Source organism: Cervus canadensis, chromosome 6, assembly GCF_019320065.1.
Source record: "Cervus canadensis isolate Bull #8, Minnesota chromosome 6, ASM1932006v1, whole genome shotgun sequence".
In the NCBI taxonomy this organism is placed as follows: domain Eukaryota; kingdom Metazoa; phylum Chordata; class Mammalia; order Artiodactyla; family Cervidae; genus Cervus; species Cervus canadensis.
The window spans coordinates 71,543,330-71,568,843 of NC_057391.1; the positions used below are offsets into that span (position 1 = coordinate 71,543,330).

Below are 25,514 nucleotides of genomic sequence, written 5' to 3' on the forward strand. Positions count from 1 at the left end.
TGGAGTTTCAGCTTCAGCATCAGTCCTCCCAATGAATATTCAGGACTCATTTCCTTTAGGATGGACTGGTTGGATCTCCCTGCAGCCCAAGGGACTCTCAAGAGTCTTCTCCAACACCACAGTTCAAAAGCATCAATTTTTCAGCACTCAGCTTTCTTTATAGTCCAACTCTCACATCCATACATGACTACTGGAAAAACCATAGCTTTGACTAGACGGACCTTTATCAGCCTAGTCAAAGCTATGTGAAAGACTTTTAAAAGGTACACTGGTGCCACCTTATGGCCAAATTAAATATTTATACAAATTACAACTTATGATCACATTTTAATTTCCCAGAGAACTTATTAGGGACACAATTGTTTAGTTCAAAGATTATATGAGTAGATTTTAGGCTGTCCTGTTGCTTAATTTATCTATAATTTTTAATAATCACATTTTTATCTTTGAAAAGATGGGATAAAGTTAATACAAATAGAAATTTAATTCTTGGCACCACTGACATTTTGGCTGGACGATTCTTTGTTGTGGGGGCTACACTCTGTGCTGTAGGCTGTTCAGAACACCCCTGATTTACCTACCCACTAGAAACCAGCAGCAAGCTTCTCCAAGCCCCACCCAGCTGTGACAAGCACCTCCACACTGCTAAAGGCCACCGTGGTGAGGGGGACCAGCCAGTGTGATTAGGAACTGTGTGTGTCAGCCTGACAGGGCCGCAGGGCACCCAGAATGTGGTCAACCATTAATATGGGCGTGTCCCTGTTTCTGAATGAGTTAACATTTGACTCAGTAGACTGAGTGAAGACTTCCTCTCTCAAGTGAATAGCTCTCCTACAATCAACTGAAGGCCTGAACTGAACAAGGCTGACCCTTCTGAGAATAATGGAGCTTCTGCCTATTAAGCTGGGACAGTGGTCTTTTCCTGCCTTTATGAGTCTCAAGCTGCAAAGTTTGGACTGGAACTACCTCACCGCTCCCCTGGGTCTCCAGCTTGCCACCTGCAGATCTTGGGACTTGGCCTCCATATTTGCATAAGCCAATTCTTTATAATCAGTCAATCAGTCTCTTTCTCTCCCTTTCTCCCTCTCTCACAAACACAGACACATACACACACAGTGTGGTTCTGTTTCTCTGGAGAACCCCGATTAATACATCCTGGCTAAGAATCGCTGTTGCAGATTCCGCTACTGGAGGGATAGTAAAAAGGGAAGAGAGAAAGGAGCAAAGCAAGAAACTTCCAGGAAAGTACTAGATACTACCTTTCTTTCCAGAGATGGCAGCTGGGAAGCACTACAGACTATGGTTGATAAGAACTGGACCCACTGATGCATTTTTGCATCACACATCCAAAATATTACCTGGTAGAGACTACTTACCTCAACACTAGGAAGACAACATTTGGCAGACACTGCTGTAAAATAAGAACACATTCTATAAGCTGAGCTAATAAAAAGTTTTGTTTATGATCAAGCCACATTAATTTATTTGTCATGATAAAATACATGAAATTCACTGTTTTCATTCCAAATGGAGAATACAAAACTTTCTGAAAGAATATTTCTGAAGCAAACTCACAGTACATTAGGTGGAAGAGTTTAAGCATACAATATATTATTGATTTCAGTCTCTTGTATTATATGTTACTATGTGTTAGTAGTACTTTGAAGATTTCTTCAGGGGGCCTTTTTCATTGTACAGGTTTTGGGGTTTTTTTTTTTTTGGTTTTGGGGTTTTTTTGCCTGTGCCACATAGCTTGTGGGATCTTAGTTCCCCAACCAGGGATCAAGCCCAGGCCCTCAGCAGTGAAAGCGGAGTCCTAACTACTGGACAACCAGGAAATTTCCCTTTTCCTTTTTTTTTTTTGGTTTAAGTTTTTGAAATCCAAGTTTCTTTGAAAGCATTTTAAGTTGATATTTGATTTAATCTGACTAAATGACTATTTGGCACAAAATAGAAGAGTTGATGACAGTCCACCAATCGCACTGGAACAATATCTGCTAAGTAATCAAGTGTGGACAGATACACACTGAAGCAAAAAGGGTTCTGCAGGTCTTGAAGACAAAAATCACAGTCTGTAACTCCTTACATTTAAGACAGACAGGCTAAGGACTGTATAATCTCACCAGTCTTCAGAAAGTTCAAGCATACAAAAACAGAAGTACAGCAAAGAATAATAATTTACAGATTTCATTCTCAGGAATTTAAAAGTTAATTATAATAAAATACCACAGAGCTACATTTAGTTTAAAACATACAAAGATACAAGTTACCTTATGAAATTTCTTCACACGGCCTATTTTTTACCTCAATTAGACAAAAAATGGATACTTGTCAAGGATCTGAGTTACAACGTCAAGAATTCACCTGTGCAAATAAACGTCAATGGAATTATACATTTTCCAGACTATCTTTTTCCATGATTAATAAGTATTTCCTTCAGTTTTAAGTGAAACCTTTTCCAATACTATTTTGATAGAACATAATAAATTACTATGTTATTAACCCTACTCTATTTCTTGTCTCTATCTACTTTTTAGATGATCTACATCAAAGAAATGAAAATGGTATTTTCTCCACTGCTTTTGTTCCTTTTCCTATATGTAAACAATGTTTGGGGGAACTTTCAATAACACTGAACTTGGAAAGTTTTCATTCCCAATAATGCCAAAGAATTACTATCTTTCTTGTTAAAGGCTAAAGAGAAATACTTGTGATTAAACTAAGGTAGCATAGGAATTCTAGCAACTCTGCTGTTTCTAGAATATTTGTAAAAAGTAAAAATTTTGCCAATTAATTATTGAGTATTAAATAGCACATGACTGCCTCTGAAGACATTCTAGAATTTATCAGTTGGAATACTAAAGTTAAAGGTTTAGCTACATAAAAAATGCAGAATGTAGTTTTCTTTATATGGTTGGGTTTTTTTTTAAGTCTTTATTGAATTCGTTACAATACAGCTTCTGTTTTTATGTTTTGGTTTCTTGACCCATGAGGTATGTGGGATCTTAACTCCCTGACCAAGGACTGAACCGGCACCCCCTGTGTTGGGAAGTGAAGTCTTAACCACTGGACCACTGGAGAAGTCCCTATATGGTTGGTTTTTATCAATAATACTGATATAACTTACCACAATTTTAAAACAAATCCTCACAACACCCCTGTGAGGTAGGGATTGCTTTCACACACTTTACAGATGGGAAAGTGAATAATAATGCAGAGAAAGAAATAATAATTTCAAGAGTTAAATCCAGAAATGTTGGTTTTCTTATAAGGCAGACTACACTTATCAGATACTGAGTTTAACAATACGCTAACAAGAACAAATACTGCAACAGTCTGTTTTCCTCCAGAAAACAACTATATGTGGGATCTAGAAAAAAGAGAAAATTCTAAGCTGATCCAAAGGGGAAATGTCTGTTTAGTACTTGCCTGATACACTAAGGTGCACGCAGCATTTCCAGTTTTAAGAGTGTGACAATCATTATGCAGACAATACTATATGGCTAACATAACAGCTCCATTTTATAAATGATGTAGTCAAAATTAAAGCCTTTAGCTGGAGGTACTTTTTTATACAAGGTAGATTTTCTTAGGAATCATGTCTTTAAAAATACTCAGGGCACAATATTAGTTACAAAATAATTTTTAAAATATTCCTGTTGAACAAATGAAAAAGATAAAACTGGAATCATTCCCCACACCACTACTCACTGGCTCTCTGGAACCAAGATTTGGGGATTTTTTCTATAAAGTGGAGTATTCATTTTCCCACTTCCTAATACAGACAGAATACTATGAAGATGAAGGAAAGAACACTTGCTTTGAATTCCTAATATTAAAAGGAACCTTATGAATAAGAATAAAAATACAGTTAATCACTCCTTTCTTAACACTCAACAAAGTAGATAAATGTCTGCTTTAAGTTAACGTCTATTATGGACAGTCAGTCAAAAGCAAACTCCTGCCTCATCCAGACTCTGCCTTGAACTGCTGTCCTACCCACAACTCATATGCACACTAAATCCCACCCTTTAAGCTACACACACTTTTTGGGTCAAGGACTAATGACTGAGCAAGTAGGAAAGAAAACAGAACAGAAAAATCAAGAAAATTTTTATCTAAACAAGAAAAAATAAAATTTTACTTGAAGGAGGCTAGGGAATATATCCAGAATAGCCTAAGATACATGAAATCAACGTTAATATTTGTGTTCACCTTATGTGATGAAATCATTGAGGACAGTGTAAGTTTGAATAATTGCTGAAATGATTTAAGAATATGATTAGATGAAGTTCTGATACTAAAGAGCAATACATTTGTTTTAACTACTGACTGATACAACTGACTTTGCATCAATAGCTACTTAGATTTTGCTCTTAGCATGTTAATCCTGACCCCACAAGGCTTCACATCCTTGTCTAGGACAGTTCAACCACCTTAGATAATGCCCATTCGTTTTCCTCATCCACTTCTTAAGAAAAACTTACCATTTCATAATCTACCTAAACTCACTGATAACTCAGAGAAATTCCTTGCACCCTTAAAACGAGATGGATTTCTCTCTGAGCTCCCTCCTGACTAAACTCAGATACTTAAGGAACTCTGATGTCAGGAACTGTAAAGTGTGTAGTCATCAGGGAGATTAGAGTTTTTGTATGCAGTTAAATTCTAAGTTGTAGAAACCAAATTTATTAAATTTACTAAAATACTTTTGAGAGTTAGAATTTAACAGGGCAACATACAAAAAAGACGAGGGTGTTCTAAAGCCTCTCTCTTTGGTTATTCTTGACTATCTAGTATTTAAAATTTAAACATATCAGAAACAATTTAGATCTATCCTCTATGGTGAAGTTTGACCAACTTTTTCCCAGCTACACACAGCAGGAGAATCTGCCATTCGGTCCATTAATTTTAATTTTTCTGGAGTTTTAGCTTTGTAAATTTCACTATTAGAAAGGGGAGTTAAGTTGACTCACAGAGGGAAGGCTGGTCATGATTTTTAAACATAGTTCTAGTACACTGACTATATCTACTCTGCTGGTTTTATGTACCAGAAAAAAAGTGAAAACTGTGCCACTGAAAAAGTACCTTTTCAGGTTTTTGTTAGAAAATTAATGTCAACTCAAGCAGCCTATAAAATCTTCTGATACTATGGATAGAAAGATAATTTGTATTCTATCATTTTCCTCTTAAGCTCATATAAACCTCTTGTCATAAAAAATCTCAAACTGCTCTTAAGTTCTTTAAGAAAACACTAGATTAAGGTAACAACACCAGGGTATCAGTCCACACAGATGTGTCTGAACTGCTGTCTCTAACTCTGGAGGCATCTACGCTTACCTACGTATGTGTATCTTACTGACTCTCTAAGTTTTTGTATGTTTCCGACTCTTCTCTTTTTCTCTCTTTTAAATAAAATATTTATTGAAAATGAGGTATGCTCAATGTTAAATAAATAAAGTCACATAATGGCAACCCACTTCAGTTTTCTTGCCTGGATAATCCAATGGACAGAGGAGCCTGGCAGGCTACAGTTCATGGGGTCACAGTCAGACACTTTGTGGGGTCACAAAGAATCATACCCCAGAATCTGTCTGAATGACTGAGCATGCATGCAAGATGTTGCCCAACTAGCAAATAAACAGTAATTTAAAACTACTCATGATTTGGTATAGTTATGCCCTCAAACAAATGTTTTATACATTATAACATATATTTATATACTAATATAACTATTAATTTCCTATATGGCAGAAAATATTTTAAAATAATCCTCATAGGGGCTTGATTCATGTGGAACATTAACCAAAAGTGATAGTTTAGAACATTCTTTAAAAAAGATTACACTTATTTCATATTCAATTTGCCTTTACAGATTCTACAACCTGAAAAAATTTCCATACTTCCACATTGATTTCTCATTTCTAAGTTGTCATTTAACTGAGGAAAAGGCAGCCCCAGTGGAAGGTTACATTTTGGCAGCAATGTATTGATAGATCTTTACAATAAAAAGATGTAGTATATACAACCTTAGAACTATGGACAAATGGTAAAGAACTTGAGGAGGAAAATAATTTATGAATAAAAAAACACATGTGGAATTCCTTTTTCAGAATTGATATAAAAATTCTGAAGGAAAAACTGCTACTCAACCAGGATCGTGTCCACATTTTCTTGTGTGAGTTCTGACTCTAAGGCACAAGATGAATCTAACTGTTCTTGCGACAAACGAGAACTTTTCAGGGGGATGTCAGACCAGCTGTCACAATATGGCGGAAATCTCTGGGCTAATGCATTACCGAACCTTTGGCACCGGTTATACCTGTAAGATTTACCTTTGTGTGTGTACATGTGCTCCAGCAATTGGCTCTTTCGGAGAAACTTATGACCACAGATGGTACAGCTGATTTTTCTTTTCCTTGAAAAAGAAAAATTACAGTTTAATTCTACTGGCTCGGTGTCTTTGGAGATCAAAGACACCTGACTGATCTGCAAAGGCTCTGTGGCACCCCGGTTTGAGAGGTCAGGCTGCTGCTCATTCTCCTTGACAATAAAGGAGCTGAGCCCGCGGCAGTCAAGAGCCTCGCTATTTTCATTAAGTGGATGCACTTCACCAAGGTCATTACTCTCCAGAATGGAAGCAGGGACACCAAATGGGAGGGATCCAGACACGTGGGTGTGGAGATGTTGTCTTAGATTACTACGGGAATCAAAACGTTCCCCACAGTAATGGCATAAGTGTATTTTGATACCGCTTTCGGTGAAAGTGGGGCCTGTCACCTCTGATGAAGGTGAGGGGCGGCTCTGGGAGATCACAGATTCTGGGTCACATCTCTCCTGCTTGATGGACACTGGGGGCTTCTGGTGCTCCTCCAAGGCCTGGGAGGCAGGATGGGCCCTCTGCTGGTCTGCAGTGCCATCATCCAGCCCAATAGCAAGAGAGAGCTGCAACTGGGCGTGGTCACCCTGGACAGCAGCTCTGTTTCCACTGTTATTGGAAGGAGCTTCCTTGACCTCCAGCCCTGGTTTGACAGCTGTTTTTTGGGTCGTTGAGATCTGAATGCCATATAAATTTGAGGACTGCACAGTCTCTGGTGAGAACACTTGATTCATTTCAGTTGCAATGTGAGAAAGGTAGTCAGCGTGAAGAAATCGAATCCCTTCCTCCAAACGACTATGGTCCACAATCTGTTTTGGCCCTTTCCCCGTGTACATAATGTGCAACAAATAGCTGAATATGTCAGGCTGGATGTCAGTTGGTTGTATTTTTATGCATTCACTGTTAAAAACAAAAAAACAGACCCACACAGAATGAAACAACCCAGTTGGCCTTTTTAGTTAACAGCATACAGTCTTAGGCTAAAGCAGTTTCTTCCTAACTTCTAATTTAACAATCTGCCTTGATGAAACACAGTAACAAAAGCTCAGATTTTCATTGTATACCAGTTTTATGGCCCAGCACCAAGTCTTCAGGTATTCAATCTACTGCCTAAAGTTAAGAAACACAGATATTCTGATTAGTTCAACATTTAGTGACTCCCAAGTGATATGCACTTAAACTGCATGCAGGGGGTAGAAAAATGGATAAAACAGATACCCTGCCCTTAAGGAACTTAACAGTCTATTGGGAATATAACCAAAAGAACTGAATTCAAGGAGTCAAACAGAAATCCACAAACCAATGGCATTTTACATTAACCAAAAGCAGAAAACCACCCAACTATCCATCAATAGATGAATGGAGAAACAAAATGCAGTATATACGTACAGTGGAACGTTACTCAGCCATAAAAAGCAATCAGGTTCTGATATATACTACAACATGGATGAATCCTGAAAACATGCTAAATGAAATAAGCCAGACACAACAGGACAAATTTTATATGATGCCACTTGTAAGAAACATCTAGATTTGGAAAATTCAGAGACAGAAAATAGATTAGAGGTTACCGGGAACTTGAGAGTGGAGAGGATGGGGGTTTATTATGTAATGGTTACAGTTTCTTTCTGGGGTGATGAAAAGTTTTAGAAATAGGTAATGGTGATAGTTACACAACACTGTGGATATGATTCATGCCCTTGAACTGTACAATTAATGGTTAAAATGGTAAATTTTATGTTTATATATATTTTGCCACAATAAAAAATAATTTAAAATTTTCAAAGGGCTTATTGGAATTGGTATCATATAGAATTTAAATCATACTCACCTTATTTTGGCTTCCAAGTATATTAATATATCTACTCTTTAGATCACAAATGAATACAAGTGTAATTTTGAAAAGCTTTAAATTAGTCTCAAGCCCAGTTTTTCACATATGAATCTAGAATTCAGAAGATAGATGGAAATAATCGTGTAACAAGAAATCAGGAAACACTGTTAAAATTAAGATAAAGAGAACCTGAGGGAGAGGTTAGATAACAAGGAACAATGGAATCAGTCGATGGACATACCTTCCCTGAAACGAAAGTTTGCCTCAACACATCAGAAAGCAGTCTGGATGCCAGCAATCCATTTCTTTAGTCCTGATATTTTAGGATTCCCTCTTAGGTTTCACTCTTACCTCTGACCCACTCACTGCCATGGTCTGTGGCAGGGTTTTTTTTTTTAGTATCAGCACAGAGGTCTTTTTAAGTGAGGAATTTTACTCAGCAGAAATATCACAGAGCAGGCCTGTTACCTATGCATCTCCTGAATTTAGCCTAGCATGGCGCCTGGTAAAAAACAGGTGTTTTAAGAGCTAAACCAACTCACTGCTCTCAAATGAGGCTGATGTGAAGGTAGCGTTCCTAATCTAGTTTCTACATTGACACTTAAATTGGAGAGGAAACTTGTGTGTGCTGGAAAAGGCTACCCATGACCTGTCCCGGACTCTAATCTCCTCTCCCCTTTTTATCATACATGCCAATCATTCTGATTTACTCCATTTTTTGAATGTGCTAGCCTGGTTCATATCTGCATATGTTTTCGTGCATTTATTTCCTCCACCTATAATTGCAATTATTGGCATTCCTCTGTAACATCTGAAAAACTCCTCCTGATCCTTTAAGATTCAGAGTCTCTGTAAAACCTTTCTAACCCTCTCAAAATAAGTCTGCTGACACTCCAGTCTACTTTGTGCAACACTTCGACTATAGACATCACAGAAATTATTAATAGCAGCAGCTAACAGTGCAAAGCTCTGATGCAAACACTTTAATATTATTAATCCATTTAATCATCTCAACACCATGGAGTGGATATACTAGTGTTTTACAGAGAAGGAAACTGAGGCACAAAGAGATCAATTACACTGCAATTATTTTCCTTACATGCATTACCTCTCTCTTAGACTATAAATGTCTTTTTTCTATTTTTGGCCAAGCCACCTGGCCTGTGATCTTAGTTCCCTGACCAGAGATCGAACCTGCGCCCCCTGCAGGGGAAGTACAGAGTCTTAACCACTGGACTGCCAAAGAAATGCCAAAAGTAAGGTCTTCTAAAAAAGCATAGTGTTCCATCACTTTTAACCTAAGATGCATTAAAGCTATTCTTTACCAAGAACTCAGAATCTGGATACCATTTTATACCCCTCTCCCTATCCATGTTGAGTTAACCTAAATTAAAAAAATTTTTTTGAAGAAATATTCGAAACAAATGACCTTTGAATTACAATATGGAATATCGGCCCACCCTCCGTGGGGACGGCGCCACTCGACCCAGGGTCGAATTCAGCGGCGCGGCCAGAAACTGGGGCTGAGGACACCGCTGCCCGCTGAGAGGCGGAGCCCGCAGAGGAAAGAAGGGTGGAACCGACTGCCCCGCCCATCGGCGGGGCTCCTCGCCACCACCACGAGGTGGGTGGAGTTATGACATTGAAATCTTGCTATGAAAATGTTAAGGAAAGAAATCAACAACTTAGTGACTAAGAGCACAGATTTGCATTTGAGTTTCACTTATTAGCTGTGCGTGTAATCCTAGATGGACAAGTTACTTAATAACTCAAGCACAGTTTCTTTTTCCCTAAGAAAGTATGGATAACGGTAGAATTTACATTAGATACATGCTTAGTGGTTGGTTATGGGATTAAACAAATAAATAAACTTTACTTATTATTGTTTTAATTCTTATCTTCCACCATGGATTCTATACAGAGCTTAATTACAGATGTGTAAAAAAATGATAATTTTTTTTATTATTTACTAAGGTGATCCCATAAAAAAAGAATACCCAAAATGATGTTATAATAAAGCTTAGCTATATCACGGTATTAAAAATTCTTCTGATTTACAAAAGCACCTCCTTACCTTGTTTGGTGAATAAATATCATCTTGAAATAGTTAGAAAAAGCAGCAAGCACTGCTCTGTGGGCTTTGAAGTAGACGTCTCCAATAGCAACGGTGCAATCACACAGAAAACCAAATTCTCGCTGCATGTTCAGCTGCTGCAGAAGGACAAGGCTATGGCTAGCTGTGTCCATTGTGGCTCTGAGAAAAAGGACAATATATATATATTTTATTTACCAAATTGGCTATAGTTCACACAAACCTACAGAGGACTGGGAGACCTAAATCTAAATGAAATTACTCAACAGTTTTCAATACTGTTAATCTAACCCTAAACTTAGCTAACATTAAATACCCCATTATGAATAACTGATATCAACCCTACTGAAAATGTTAACACATGGCATTTTTAAAATCTGGTAAGAAAGTGACTTGCCCTGGGTGCCAAAGATGTGAAAGAGGAAGTCTGTCCTTTTTTATCTATGTGACCACAATGTTTCTAGTCCTCAGTTTCCTCACTGGCAAAAATGCCAATGAGGTACTGATCTTTGCCTCAGGGCCAGATGAGATAAGTTACATGAAAAGCACCTTGCAATGGAAACTACTGTTCAAATGTCAACTATAAATGTTAATAACATTACAGTGTGTCCTGGCTAGGCAAGAGCTCTCCCTGCTCCTTAGGGATCCTCTGCATACTCAGGGGACACTGGTCGCCTATCATATAAAGTTTGGGAAACTTATCAGTCACAGAAGCCCTTAAAATAGATGTCACGCCACATGGGGCTTGGAGCCCAGTGGGAAAGAACCTAAGCCCTGATCTTAACTGGACTCAGACACAGACAAGCATGGAGGTTCCCGAAGAAGTAGAATGCTGGATGGGACCACTGGTCTGGGGGTGGGGGTGGGGGTTGGTGGGGAATCATGCCTCCTGAAGAACGTGCAAAAGAATTCTGGTGGAGAAGCCTAGTGTGAGCAGAGCAGCAAGAACATTTGAGGGCGCCCTGAAAGCGGGAGGGTGTGCCGTCCTCTCCATCCACCTTCTCCACCTCAACTGTGCAGAGAGCCCTGGTGCTTCAAAGAGAAGGCAGCTGTGGCATAAAGGGCATCACTAGGGTCTGGGAGAACCTCCTCTAAAAGAGCAGGTCCTAAAAAAAGAATGAAGCTTTCTCACTAACCAGACAGATCAAAGTCTTAAGGAGGTCAGTGATGAGAGTGGGGGGTTAGCTGTCGAGACTGGCAGTAGCTTGGGATGCAAAATGCTGAGTGATGGGTAATAAAAATCGTCAACTGTTTATAATGTTTCCTGTGTGTCAGGAATTTTTCACTCATTTACTTTTCAATACAATTCTACGAGAAAGGAAATAATCAATCCATTTTACAGGTGAGGAAACAATCAGCACAGAGAGTTAACTGACCCAAGATCATGCTGCTAGTGAGATGCAGAGCTGGGGATTCAAACCTGGGCACTGGACTCCAGTCCCCCAGGGTCCTCCTCTCCACCTCCCAGAAAAAGACACCACCCACCAACTCAAGGAGCAGAGGGAACAGTCAGCAAGCACCCTGGGAAGTCTCAGAGGAATACCTGGAAAGAAGAACCAGGGAGAAACCCATATTCCTGCTACTTAAGCAAATGTGACACAGCAAAATAAACATTTAAAACTGGTAAAAACTAAAGCAATTATTACTGATAAAAGGTTAAAGCTATTTTTGTTAAAACCATGTATTTAATGTACTAATATGGAATAATCTCCAATACATACTAAGTAAAAAAAGAGCAAAATGTAAAATTGTGTAGAGAAGACTACTATTTATGAAAAAGTGGTAGAGTGGTTATTTTATTTTTAAAGGTGGGGTAAGAATTTATGCATAAATATATTCTTGTTTATGTAAACATGTCTGGAAAGGTTCAAAGAAACCACTTTCCTTTCTGCCAGGGAAACTAGAGAGCAGGGACTTAAGGGGGCGGGGGGGGAGGGGGGTGGGGAACTATCCTGTTTGAATATGCTGAAGTATTTCAGATAAGTAGATAAAGAGAACAGTGTAACAAGCACCCACCTCCCATGCACCTGGCCCTGGGCACAGAAAGTAAACAATTACAAATAGGGTAGAAAACCACTGCATTTCTCCCTCATTCTATCCCCTACCCACCCCCTACTCCTTGCCTCCAAAGGCAACCACCATCTTGATTTAGTGTTTATGACTCTACTGTACATTATCATATTTCTACTCCATATGTATATATCCCTTGAAAGTGAAAGTGAAGTAGTTCAGTCATGTCCGACTCTTTGGGACCGCATGGACTGTACCCTACCAGGTTCCTCCGTCCATGGGATTTTCCAGGCAAGAATACTGGAGCGGGTTGCCATTTTCTTCTCCAGGAGATCTTCCCAACCCAGGGATTGAACCCGGGTCTCCTGCATTGTAGGCAGATGCTTTACCATCTGAGCCACCAGGGAAGTCCCATATATCCCTTAAGAAGGTTTTTATATGAATAATATTATACTTTAAGAATCCTAAAACTGCTTTTAACTCTATATTCACACACTACTTTAAAAAATTCTCCTAATTCAGACATAATAGTTTCCCCTGGTCCTCCCTCAAGTAACGAAACAAAACCCATATCCCTTTTTATCTCATTTTAAAAGCTTTTAAGCAGAAATAAAATAAGAAATTAAAATAACAGAAACAACAGCGACCTGAGCCTATCCTCTAAGAACATAATAAAAAATCCAAGTTGTGGGTATTGTTCCAAAAGGCCATTTAATCAAAAGTCATTATTTATTGTATCTACCAAATTTCCCTGATTCTAAAATACCACCAATTTATAAGGAGATTAAAAAACCAAATAAAAACTTTATATTGGATATTTCAGTATGTGAAAAACAGGTCTTAGATTCAATAAAATAGTTAAGCTTGAAGTACCTTAAACCAGTCTTACAAATTGTCTCCAAAAAACCCCCCTTGGATCATAAACATTTTCAACAGTTCTCTCTCTCTCTCTCTCTATATATATATATATATATACACACATGGTGTATATAAATAGTGCATTAGTATAGTGAACTATTGAACCATGTAGAAATGAAAATAGCACACACTAAAAAGTCACATATATAAAAATCTGTGGTTAATGGTCTATGAGTAACAGTTAAATTCACTTATCAAACAAATACTTTGTGAAGAGAAATTTAATAAAGGAAAGTATTTGAAAGCATGCACCGTACAAGGCACAGGGACAGAGAAAAATCACAGTGATGTTGCAGTCAATAAGCTAATAGGGGAGACAAAACATAAAACAGAGTAACTATGACATGAAGCAAAAGTGATTAAGTGCCGTAAGAGCAATTGGACAGCATGAGGGGGAGATAAATGACAGGAAACCCAATGAGAAATAAGCCATTAGAACTGGATTTAGATGAAAATGGAGAAGGTGAACATAGCATTCCAGGCAGGAAAAAATAAAAAGCCAGAATGAGTAAAATCATCATTAGGCCTGAGAATCAAGACTGCTCTAGTAGCAACAAATATAAAAGATTAACAAGGAAAAGGCATGGAGCAATAAAGACCAGCAAGTAGTCTTTCGTAACATCCAGATAATGGCAGTGGGAATGAAGAAAAGAATACAAGAAGATATACCAGATGGAGAACTGACAAGCATTGGCAGAGAACTGGATGTTGTCAGTCACAGGGAAGATCAAGTCAAAAGTGAGTTTCAGAATTCCAGCTTGGGCAACTGGAAGCATTCATTCATTCCTCGGGGTCCTATTTGCAGAGTGACTGCCATGTGCAGTGTTGATATACAGGTGGTATAGCAGAATGCCAGAGGAGAGGCACAGAAACTGACTTGGTAAGAGAGAAGCTTCACTTTGGATACAGTGAGTTTGAGGTGTCCACCCTAGGACATCTAAGTAGAAATGTTCAGTTACCAGTGGAGACAACAGGCAGCACTGGAGAGGAGGTCCTCCGAAATCACTGGGCTGAAGTCACCAGGAATGGATGGGATTGCCAAGTAAAATAAGAAAAGAGTAGGAAAAAAAGCTAAAAATGAATCCTTGAGAAACACGGATACAACTAGACAGACAAAGAGAAATAAGAAAATATATTGTTACTGAGGGAGGTAAAGAAAAGGTGGATCCTCTGAAGGGAATGGCAACCCACGCCAGTCTTCTTGCCTGGAGAACCTCATGGACAGAGGAGCCTGGCAGGCTACAGTCCACGGGGTCGCAAACAGTCGGACACGACACAGCGACTCACATAACACGAGAAAAGGTAAGAACCTTTTAAAAAAAAAAAAAGAAAGAAAAGGCAAGAACCTTGATGGGAGGGGTGGCTGAGAGACATGGGGATGAGGCCTATTACAAACACCCCCCCAAGTGTGCTGACCAAGAGGTTTCTCTCAACTGGGAAAGAGCAAAGTATCTGATTCCAGTGGGATGTTAGAATGTTAGAAAGCAGAGGCCACTGAGGATAGGTACAGATAGAACAGGATATTGAGGGAACTACAGATCAAAGACTTTCAGGCTGAAGAGTGGTAGAATCTCTAGAAGCTGCGGATAGAATCAAAAGTATAAGTGCAGCAGTGAGCCATGGAGAAAAAAAAGGATCTTTTTTTTTTTTTTTGATAGTGGGAAGCACATGGTTGAGGTAAGGAGAGAGAATCTCAGAGTACTCTTAGATGGCACTGGTTTACAAACTATGAAGTCAGTCTACATGCAGAGGAAAGAGGTGAGTTTAGGCCTTGAAAGAAACCCATTAATCCCTGATGTTAATACAAAGTGTTGACGTTTATAGAGAACTTTCACACACAGTAATTTCTCTTTCTGCTTCAGATACAGATCATTTCCATTTACCTATCTTCAAGTTCACCATCATTCCTTAACCCATTTTTTATCTCAGATATAGTTTCAGGACTAAAATTTTCATCTCACTTTTTCTATTTCTCTGCTGAGATTTCCAGTTTATTCACATATTATGACCTTATTTTCCTTTACACCCTTCAGCAGTTACAGTAGTTGCTTTAAATCTTCTCAGTTAAACCCAACCTCTGGGTCATCTTGGGGTCAATCTCAATTAGGATGATAGTTTCCTGTTTCTTCATGTGTCTCATCATTTTGGATAATATCTTAGACACTGTCATTACTAAAGATTCTAGGTACTATAATATTCTTCCAAACAGCACTGATGTTTTTTTGCTTTGTTTTTGCAAATTAAACAAATTTTTAAGCAAATTAAAATTTAAAAAATTAAATTAAAAAAAAGTCTTTTTGTTTTGTTTTTGCAAATTAAACAAATTTTTAAGCAAATTAAAATTTAAAATTTAAATTTTAAGCAAATTAAACAAAATTTGCAAATTTGCAAATTAAACTCCCAAGTTCTGCCTCCACTATGGTTTGGGGTCTTTTTTTTTTTGTTAGGTGTGCTGTTTGGAGGCTGCTCAACACACATATACATTTCAGGGTTGGCAAGAGATTTAAGCTGAGTTTATATTCAGTATTTGGGGGTCCCTGCAACAACCTTTCTGGATTTTCCTACTTTCTACCTATATGGTCACTTTGAACTCTGTCCTCTTTTCTTCAAGCAAGACTACAGATTACTATCACAGTTTTAGGCATGCCCTCAGAGTTCCCAACTCGGGCCTTTCTCTGGTTAAAAGCCATAAAAATGGAAAACTATTCACAACTGTTCTGTTCTTCCAAGTGTAGACCTCATTCTAGTTTCTGCTTGCTTTTTATCACTCTCTAATGCCATATGGTCGTTTTCAAACTTTTTTTCAAGTTTACAATTTTCACTTGCATAATTTTCCTGATAGAACTACTCAGTCATTACCCTTTATCAGTTGTTCTAAAGTTTTGTTCTCCAGATTTATTTACACTCTTAAGAAAAGTACTAAGGGCTGTTATGTGGGTTATGTTCATCACCATTTATCATATTCAGAATTAGAGTGAGAAATTTTAAAAATTTTAATGTTTAACAAAAAACCCATTACATATTAATATAAATAACACATATATTCCAAAACATAACTTCTTAAAGTGAGATGGGTGGCATCGGTTTTTAAAAATATTTATTTTTGGCTGCACTGGGTCTTCACTGCTTTTTGTGTATGTGTGTGGGCTTTCCCTAGTTGCAGCAAGCTGGGGCTACTCTTCGTTGCGGTGCGTGAGCTTCTCACAGCGGTAGCTCTCCTTGTTGCGGAACACAGACTCTAGGCACTTAGGCTTCAGTATCTGCAGCACGTGGGCTCAGAAGTTGCGGCTCGTGGGCTCTGGGGCATGTGGGCTTCAGTAGTTGCGGCACACAGTCTCAGTAGTTGCGGCTTAAGGGCTCTAGAGCATGCGTTTAGTAGCTGTGGCGTGTGGGCTTAGATGCTCCGCAGCACATGGAATCTTCCAACACCAGGGATTGAACCTGTGTCCCCTGTACCGGGTAGGTGGATTCTTATCCACTTTGAAGGGTGGCACTTATAGTCTGCAATCTTCTTTAATACCTGGCTTTAAAAACTATAGCTGGGTTCTTTTCTCTGCCTTTTCAATCAATCTATTGCCACATGTTGTTTTGGTTCAAATGTATTAAGAGAAACTGCCTGGCAAAAGGGAGATACTTGTAAACCCACTGAAAGAAATTCAGGAAACTTCAAGGTGTCCATGGACCACACTTTGAGAACCTCTCTCCGACACTATCTTTTTTTGATCCTATGAGGTACTAAAGCAGATCCTGTATTATTTCCATTTTCAGGTTAAGAAACCATAAGCTCAGAGAAGGCAGGAAAGGTACCCAAAATCAGATAACTACCCATTAAATGGTACTGGCAGAACTTCAAGTCTGATCTTAAACTCAGTACCCTTTCTTCAAAAATCCCCATCTAGAACTATCAACATATATACTGATGGCAGATTTTGCAAGTATATTGAACCAAATAAGGGGATAAAATGTTTCAAGTTTATAAAATGAAATAAACTCAAATCTGTTAAATAAAAAGTCATATATATAAGTTCATTCAAACTTTTTTGCATTATAGACATGTCTTAAGGCAGCACAACCAGACTTTACCTTATGTTACTAGAACCAAAACATCACATAGTTAATTCAGAACGTTTTCTAATACAACTTACTTTACAAATTATTAGAGAGGCTTTTAATATAGCCTTTGCTCATCATTTTTTGTCTACTCATTTTATTTTCTTTAGTATGTGGAACAGTCAAAGTTTCCTATGTGTACAGAAACAGAAGTTACATGTGAGAAATTTTGGTGGAGATTTAAAATGTAAGAGAGGTTGCAATAAAATAACTTACCATTGTATTTACAAATGCTATAGCCAAATGTAATGGTGCTACATCTTAAAACGGTTTGTCTGTTATCAAAGTGATATTTATAATAATAGCACTGATATTTAAGAGACTACAAAAAATTGTTTACTTACTAGACTGTAATAACTCTGGATTAGCTCAATCTAAGTAAGCTAGAATAGTTTCAACGTTACCTTGATATCCAACATCTTTGAGTTTATTTAAAAAAAATCTTATAATAGACAGACTGGACTCTCAGATCTGGACTCTCAGATCTATGACAGCCAGAATAATGTCCTACAACATGCAACTTTTCATTCAGGCAGGCTATAAGACTTCAATAAAAGAATAAACAAAAGAAGTAAGACATCCGTTTCTCTGGAAAACACTTATTTTCTTTGTGGTTTCTACCACTGTTACTTTATTATTAATTATTAGGACATGGAGACAGGAAAGTTGGCCTAGGAACGTGTATAGCTTTTTTGAGATACTTACTCATGGCTATAAATACAAAGGTAAAAGCAGAAATATCCAAAGTGCTACTTACTAAGAATTTATATAATGATTTTAACTTTTTAATTTACCTTCACATGATTGTGGCAGTGTAATGTTTTATAACCAAGAGAAAGAATGTTTGCAGAAATCATTTTAGACCAGAATAGTGGCTCTAACTGCCTTGTAAAACCTTCCATGCAGAGCTGTACTGATGTCTGAGTCCTACTCCAGATTAACCCAAACAGAACTGCTGAGGGTGAGGCACAGAGCCTTTTTTAACATCCTCAGGTGATTCCTGGAGAAGTTAACAGCAATCCACTCCAGTATCTCTTGCCTGGAGAATTTCATGGACCGGGGAGCCTGGCAGGCTACAGCCTGTGGGGTAACAAAGAGCTGGACAGGACTGAGCGAATAACATACAGGTGATTCTAATATAACGCCTCAATTAAGAACCACTGCATTAGAAGAACAAGGGACCCAGGAAATCCAAGAGACTATTTCACACACTAAAATTACAGAGAAAAGCTATTTCACAAGAAGGGCTTAAAATGTGGGAATTATATGAATTACATTAAATGAACCAAAATCAACCACTGTCATTCTAATTTTAATTTTAAACTAAAAACTTGCCAGATCAAGAAACAGAAATACTCCAAAAGTAGTATGGGTCTTGGGGGCAGATGAAGCACATACCATTTTCAAACTTCTTTTTTAAAAGTACTTAGGAAAAAGAGGTATATTCACTCAGACACCATTATATCTATTTTTATAATATCTGAAAATCACATGGAAATTCAAAATCTGAAAAGTATTGTGTGAGGTAAAACCTGCAGTAATTCTAGGCATTTGCTACTGAAAATATCTCTGAGAATGTAAGAGAAGAGGGTAAGGAGCAGACGTGGTAGATGATACAGGAAGAGCAGTTAAGCTCTAGAAACCTTTAACGGAACAGGGGAAACGTTAGTTTGGGGCCTGCTGCCTGTTGGTAGACACAGCCAGCCTACTACATCTCTACCCCCATCTAACCAACACGTGGGATGCCTAATAAAGCCGCAATGCCAGGCAAACAAGAAAGCTAACACCGGTGAGTGCAAATTGCTGCTGGATCTTAAAAATATCAGAACCCTGTAAAGGAAAGGAAAAGTTTCCTCTCAGTCCACTAAAGAAAATTAAGTCTGCATTTCTGAAAGAAAAAGCAAACCACTGACAGGGCAGGAGAAAACTGGAAAACAACAATGCTGGTACAGACCTGGAATACAGTACAAACAAGAATGATTATAACTTCTGAATATAGATGAACCAAGGTTTCCTTTGCCATGGAATGTTCCACAAACACATTATCCACATGCATTAATGAAACCCTTTGCTTAAAGTGCCTAGGATTTCTCAGGAGGAATTAAAGAGCCGTTGTATGATTGATTTGTAACCAGGGAAATAATGAATTAGAAAAATATTCAAAAATAACTAACTTAACACTATAAACACTTTTTCTCCAGGTAAGACTTTTTTAAAAAAGAAAAAAAAAAATTCCTGCTAGAAAAAGCAGATGTGTTAATAAATTCAACCAATAATCCTGAAACTACTGTTTACTTCAAACACTTTCTTTCCTCTTCCTCCACTCTCCCTAAGCAAGTTCAAGCAGCAATATCTTTTCTAGAGGAAATATTGTTAGTTATCAACAGCTATTATTATAGAGTAAATAGTATGTGTAAGGCCTTGTGCTAAATGCTCTATGTACAGTATCTCTTTTAATCCTCACCATGACTATATGTATTCTTTTTTTTATATGTATTATTTCTATTTCCACTTCACAGATAAGAAAAAACCTAGGCTTAGGACATACAACAAGCAAATAGTACAAAGTGGGGATCAAAAGCTATATTTGACTCCACAGCCTGTGCTGGTAACTATAAACTGGAACAGTATTTTTCTTAGCATTCTTCTCTCAAGAGACTGAAGTTCACATGCAATTTGGAATAAATAAGCAGAAAGGGGGCACAGGAAGTGGTGTAGAAGTACTTTATAATTTATCAAGATAAGAGCACCTGCACTGCTCTTTAAGACAAGGAAAAAACCTGCAATAATATAAAACCCCCAACTCTTTTCTGGCCTTTATTACTAAAATGTACAGGTTTTTCTTTAACAAGATGGTCAAGCACCATCTACGGACCATAGTAAATAAATCACTTTGGTTCAATGTTGGGGAGGGCATTATGCAACACTTCCCAGCACAGCCCTGACCAGGATAATTTATGGCCAAGGCTCTTGGGCCCCTCCTCCCCAGCTAGACAGCCTGGCTCCTCCGCACTCCCCTCAGGAGATAGGGTGGAAGCACACAGCTCTACTTTCTAAGGCATAGAGGGCAGCTGAAAGTCCTGCTCAGCCTCTCTGGGCAACCACAGGCGCCAATAAATCAGCCACAGGCGATTCACTCATCCCCTTCCTGGCTTGAAGTGGTAGCAAGATCTAATGCAAAAGAGCACTGACCAAACTTGGGAGATAAAGTGATTTAGCCTTGAATTCTACTGCAAATGACAGCATCATCGAAGCCAGGTAAATCTTTCTGAGCCTGTTCCCTTGCTTTTAAGATGGGAGACAATACTACCTCCATTTTGGTAAGTATTCATAATTCATCTATGAAAGAGCAGCGGGCCACTGCAGGTTGCTGTTGGGCTGTTTACTCAATAAACAAGGACCAAATCCATCTCTACCACCTCCAAATAAGACATTCAGAGCTGCGCTGGGAGAAAAGGTATAGCAAGTTATATGAGGTCCCCTCCTGTCTTCTTGCTGATTATCCCTGTGATGTTCTACTGGTTCCTGAAAACCTCCCAACCATCAGGACTCATCCATTCTGCTTCCTATCCCATCAGTGTTTTGTTCTCTATTAAAGAGCTGATGTCTGATAACGGATTAATACTTTACTCTTAATTAAACCATATTCAGATTGCCAAAGTGATCTCTGGTGCCTTTACCCAAGGAAGCAACTAATGCTGCACATCTTGGTTATTCTTGCAGAAAATAGAGCTGAATGTTTTTGTGCGGGGGAGGGGGACAAGCTTTGAGCTCAAAGTACATTAATAAGCAGTCTATTCCACCTAGAAATAGTGCCAACCACATTCCTTAAGAGCCAGAGTCATCACACTAGCCAAGTCTGATTTCTCAATAACCGGAATCAAGTATAATCACCTCTAGCAGATAAGTCTCTACAGTGAGTGGGTTAAACTGGCATCGCATTCCTGGTGTGGTGAGGACTGTGAAGACCAAGACATCTAGAGCCCTGGAGTCTAGTTACTGAAGAGGTATGGGATTTCGATCAAGCTAGTCTTTTGGCCTGGTGTCCTCACCTGTAAAATGAGAGGGATGAACTGCATTTTCTATTAGGCCCCTTTGGCTTTAAGACTTGTGATTCTAAGGTGTACTTTACATACTTCACAAAATCCTGTGAGAATAGCAGCTTTGCCAAAGAGGAGTCTCAAGAGAATGCATGCCACTGGGGGGAACCGGGGCGTTAATTTATGAAACACGTCAGCTGCTGTCAATTTCCAGGTACGGCGCTAGGCGCTGCCTAAGCAATTTGACAACAGCTTGATTTCTCCAAATAAAGAGTGCTAAAGAAGGCAGCGATAGATGGAGCAGGCTTTAAAAAGAAAAACTGACTTAGAATGAGATGAACATAATCTGAAAAAAGAACTATGGAGATGAGGGGGAATTCCGGCCCTAGACACGGGTAATCACAAACGGGGCTGTGGAGGGGAGACTGAGGACAGTGCCTGCAGCATCCCGCAAGTGGCATCTGGAGACCCGCCCACTGGCGAGAGGGGTCGGGGGTGCAGCAGCCTGGAGAATGCCTCAGGCCCGTGGGGGCTACCCACACCGGGTCGCCCCGGGACCCCGAGCCGGAAGGTCTCTGTCCCTTTGAAGCGCCCCGGAGCCCAGTCCCGGCCTGCGTCGGGCCCGGCGGCCGCCTGGTGTGGGCAGAGAAAGGCCGCTCTGGATATCCTCCGCCCAGCTCTCACTGACGGTTGCCATTTTCCTCCAGTGCCCTGATTGACATCTCAAACGGACCAGAAACACCCATCTCCCCAGCTACTTGCATCTGTCCCGCGACCGGCGCAGCTGCAGGCCGCCGCCCCAGGCGGCTCGAGGCGGGAGGGACTGAGCCCGGGGCAGCCCATAGGGGCCGGGCCGCGTCGCTTACCCAGAGGCCGCCGCGGCAGGCAGGCGGCCGAGTTCTCTGTGCGGGAGGGGCGCCTCCCGCGCCGCGTACGTTACGCGGCGGCGCCGGCTCACGCACCCCGCGGCCCGCTCTCGCGCGGCTTCCCGCGCCAGCCGCCCCGCGAAGGGCCCCACGTGACCGCGCGCCTCGTAGCTGAAGAACCAGAGGCGTGGGGGCCGAAGTGTGCGTGCGTGCGTGCATACGTGCGCGCCGGCCCGCCAGCTCAACTGGCCTGGCGGGGGTCGGCCCGCGTTCCGGGTGCCTTCGCCACGGTTGCTAGTCGTGACTCTGTAGGCGGAAGCGTGGAGACCAGCCTGAGCGTCACAGGCTCCCCCCCACACACAACCGCGTGACCCGGGGACTTTCCCCAGGGTGTGCAAAAAACACAGGCACCACCTCAATTCAGAGATGGGGGCGGGAAAGGGTGCACCCGCGTCTTCGCGGGAAGAGTGAGGGCGCGGGGCCAGGGAAGCTTAAGCCCTGGGAGCCTAGGAGGGGAGGCGGGCTGGGCGGGGTGGGGCATGGCGGGGGAAGTGACTCAAGGCCAGAGGCGGACAGGCCCACGGAAGGCAAGCGTGGGGGAGGTGCGGGGAATGGGCGACCCTGAAGCGACTGGTAGCGCACGGGACGGGACGAGGGTTCCGGCGCCCCCGAACGCTAGGAACGTACTGTGAGGGAGGGTCCCAGCTGCTGGGCCCTCTGGGGCCGGGCTCTGACATCTGGACGAGTGGGAAAGCAGCAGCCTGCCCTTGGGGAGCCGGGAGAAGCCCAGTCCCATCCAGCTGTGCAAACAGGAGGAGGAGGAGGTCCCAAGCCTACCCTTGGGAAAGGGGCGAGAGGGGTGGTCAGGCCGCCGCCGCGCCGGCCCCCGCGGTGCGGGTTGCGCCAGCCTCCTCGGAGCCCGACGCAGAAACTTGTTGCAACAAACAGGCGACCGCGGGTGCCCCTAGCAGCCAGCGGCGGAGTGGGTGGGCGGTCGAGAGGGAGGGGAAGGCTGGCGGACGCCGCAGCGAACTGGTGGGCAGACCCGGAGTCGCCGCGTAAGCGGGGCCGGCTCAGTGCGGTGCAGCAGGCGCGGCTGTGCGGCAGCGGAAGTCCTTTGTTGCAGCGCAGTCCCTGGCAGAGCCAGAGCCTCTCCGCGCAGCCCAGCCCGAGCGCCGCGCGCCGCCGCCACTGCAGCTCTCGGCCCCTTCGCCTCCGCCCGCCTTTCCCGCTGCCGATTTGCCTTAAACTCCCTAAAATCTCCGCAGCCCCGGTTCCTGCTGCGGCCGGTGAGTATGTGCCAGTTATGGGGCTATTTGCGCAACTTTGGCCCGGGCCGCAGGGCGAGGGGCGGCGGGCTCGGCGGAGTGCGGGACCCGAGCGGCGCCGACCAGTGCGGGGAGCCGGAGCGCGGCGGGCGCGCGGCGAGGACCCGGTGACGGGTGACTGCCGGGCCGCCTGCTTGATCCCGCCGCCCGCCAGCGCGCCCAGTCGGGGACGTGCGGCCTCCCCGGGTCGGAGGCGAAGCCCCCACAGAGACTAGTTCCCAAATTAGTTACCTTCTTTTCCCTTTCTTTCTCTGCCTTTATTTTTTTGAGGGGGGAGGGGAGGGGAGGTGTAGACGGGAGGCGGGAGGAGCCGGTTGATTGACGTGCCCAGAGCCCGCTTCTCTCAACTTACAGCCGCGGCTCCTTGGCGTGTGGGAGGGGAAGTGTCCCGGAGCCCGAGGCCGCAGACTTGGGCGCGCTCCGAGGGAGGAGGCGTAAGAGCCGTGCAAATTCTTGCCACGCTTTTTCCCACCCCCTCTTGCCGGCACACTCGCTTTTTTGTTCAGTAAAAAGTGGTAGGTCTCGGGTTTGGGGATTTTTAGTGGAAAGATCTGTTTCCTGGGAAGAAAGTGCTTTCCTTTCCAGTGGTGGGCGCTTACTAGAGTTCTGTTAGTGTTCGGTAAATATGTTGGATGTAGATCGGGAGCAGTTACCACTAAAATATGTAGATTTGGGTCTGAGCTCAGCCACTCACTCCGTCTCCTTTCGTACCTAAGCAGCGCATCTGCGTGATCTGAAAGGCTGACATGACATTTTCCAAGCTGGGAGCGTCAGGGAGATGTTGATGAAAGTCCTTGATGTTTTCTGGGAACAGTACGGCGTTTGTATGTAATAATATTTCTAAATCAAACTGGTAGGCACGCGCAGGTTCTTTACTGGCGCGTATATTCCTATGCAATATCTATCACGTCAGGAAAACTATGCCAGGAACGAAATATTTCCCCTTTGACACTCGATCCCAAGATGTGGTCCCAGGCACTTTGAGACTTAGAATCAGTCGTTTGAGCTCAAGTTCAAGGCACTCCAGAGCAGATTTGGTGAAGGATGCCGTTCTCATAACTACTAAGCAATCACCACATTTTCCTTTGAAATCAGGAAATTTTGTCATTGTAAATGGATATGATGAAATTTGGAATACAAAACGATGAAGCTTGAATGCTGGCTGGCCATCAGAACCTCAAAACTTTTGAGTCATTTGCTAGATATCTAATAAAGTCTCAGTAATAACTGAATTGATTTGGGAGAAGCTAGATGGGGCTTCCTTATCTTAAACAGAAAAAATTGAACGGTAGTGATGGTGAAATACTTTCCCAGAGATTGATAAAATAATGATAGTCTGCAAGTAGAACCCTCAGTCAACATCTTACATTCATTTTAAAAGCAGGTTTCTCCATTACAACCAAATGTTCATGGTATCGAATAATAACTGCTCGAGTTAAGCAATCTTACCCGAAGCCTTTCTGTTCTTTGTACCCCCGTGTGGCCTAAATTGGAGGCAGGGGGTAGCCCTGATGCATCGTTGTCAGAGTAAAGAGAAACCGTATTTAACCAGGACCCGAGCGGGGCAGGGCAGTCTCAGACACTTGCTCTTGACCTCGTGTTTGATTTCGCTTTACTGCAGCTAAATTTTTGTACTATTTCCTCGTTCCCCTCTCTTGCCAGGCTCTGGGGAAGATACAGTTCATGGAGCTTTTTAAGGGTATCTCTTTGTTCCTTGCAGAAGAACCATTCTAATGTGCAAGAGAAAAGAAGTGTCTGCTTTCAGGCCTCTCCTCCATCCAAGAGAAGTGCTAAGCCTTTGCTATTAAGCTCTGGTCCAAAGGGGAGAAAACCATTTGAGATAAGAATACAAAAAATTTTCCATAAATTTTATTTTTAAGCTACAATCTGTTGTCTTCCCCTCTGCCCCAAAAATTTGAGATACATTTGAAAACAAA

The 25,514-nt window shown here is 41.4% G+C and overlaps 2 protein-coding genes and 1 non-coding gene across 9 annotated transcripts in view; 1 reads left to right on the plus strand and 2 right to left on the minus strand.

The window, feature by feature from the left end:
* ZBTB25 (zinc finger and BTB domain containing 25) lies at positions 1-22,603 on the minus strand. 4 transcript variants are annotated; one of them, XM_043472275.1, is made up of 4 exons: positions 22,250-22,603; positions 10,288-10,467; positions 6,336-7,279; positions 1-1,411 (listed from the first exon to the last, which is right to left on the minus strand). In XM_043472275.1, exons 2-4 carry the CDS (start codon positions 10,458-10,460, stop codon positions 1,185-1,187), a joined length of 1,344 nt encoding a protein of 447 aa, XP_043328210.1. In that variant the 5' UTR covers positions 10,461-10,467; positions 22,250-22,603; the 3' UTR covers positions 1-1,184. The 4 variants fall into 4 exon arrangements, with proteins under 4 accessions (XP_043328210.1, XP_043328212.1, XP_043328211.1 ...); XM_043472277.1 differs by lacking the exon at positions 22,250-22,603 and adding an exon at positions 22,146-22,235; XM_043472276.1 differs by lacking the exon at positions 22,250-22,603 and adding an exon at positions 21,238-22,229.
* TRNAC-ACA lies at positions 12,651-12,722 on the minus strand. The gene has a single exon. It is a non-coding gene; the product is annotated as a tRNA-Cys (tRNA).
* The window catches only part of ZBTB1 (zinc finger and BTB domain containing 1), a 27,076-nt gene continuing 22,894 nt past the window's right edge, over positions 21,333-25,514 (plus strand). For 3 of the 4 annotated variants that reach the window (XM_043472271.1, XM_043472268.1, XM_043472267.1), the window contains exon 1: positions 23,252-23,538. The gene's annotated coding sequence lies outside the window, so the exon portion shown is untranslated. Of the gene's footprint in view, positions 21,351-23,251; positions 23,539-25,514 lie in introns of those variants that run through there. The other variant, XM_043472270.1, reaches the window with a different exon arrangement.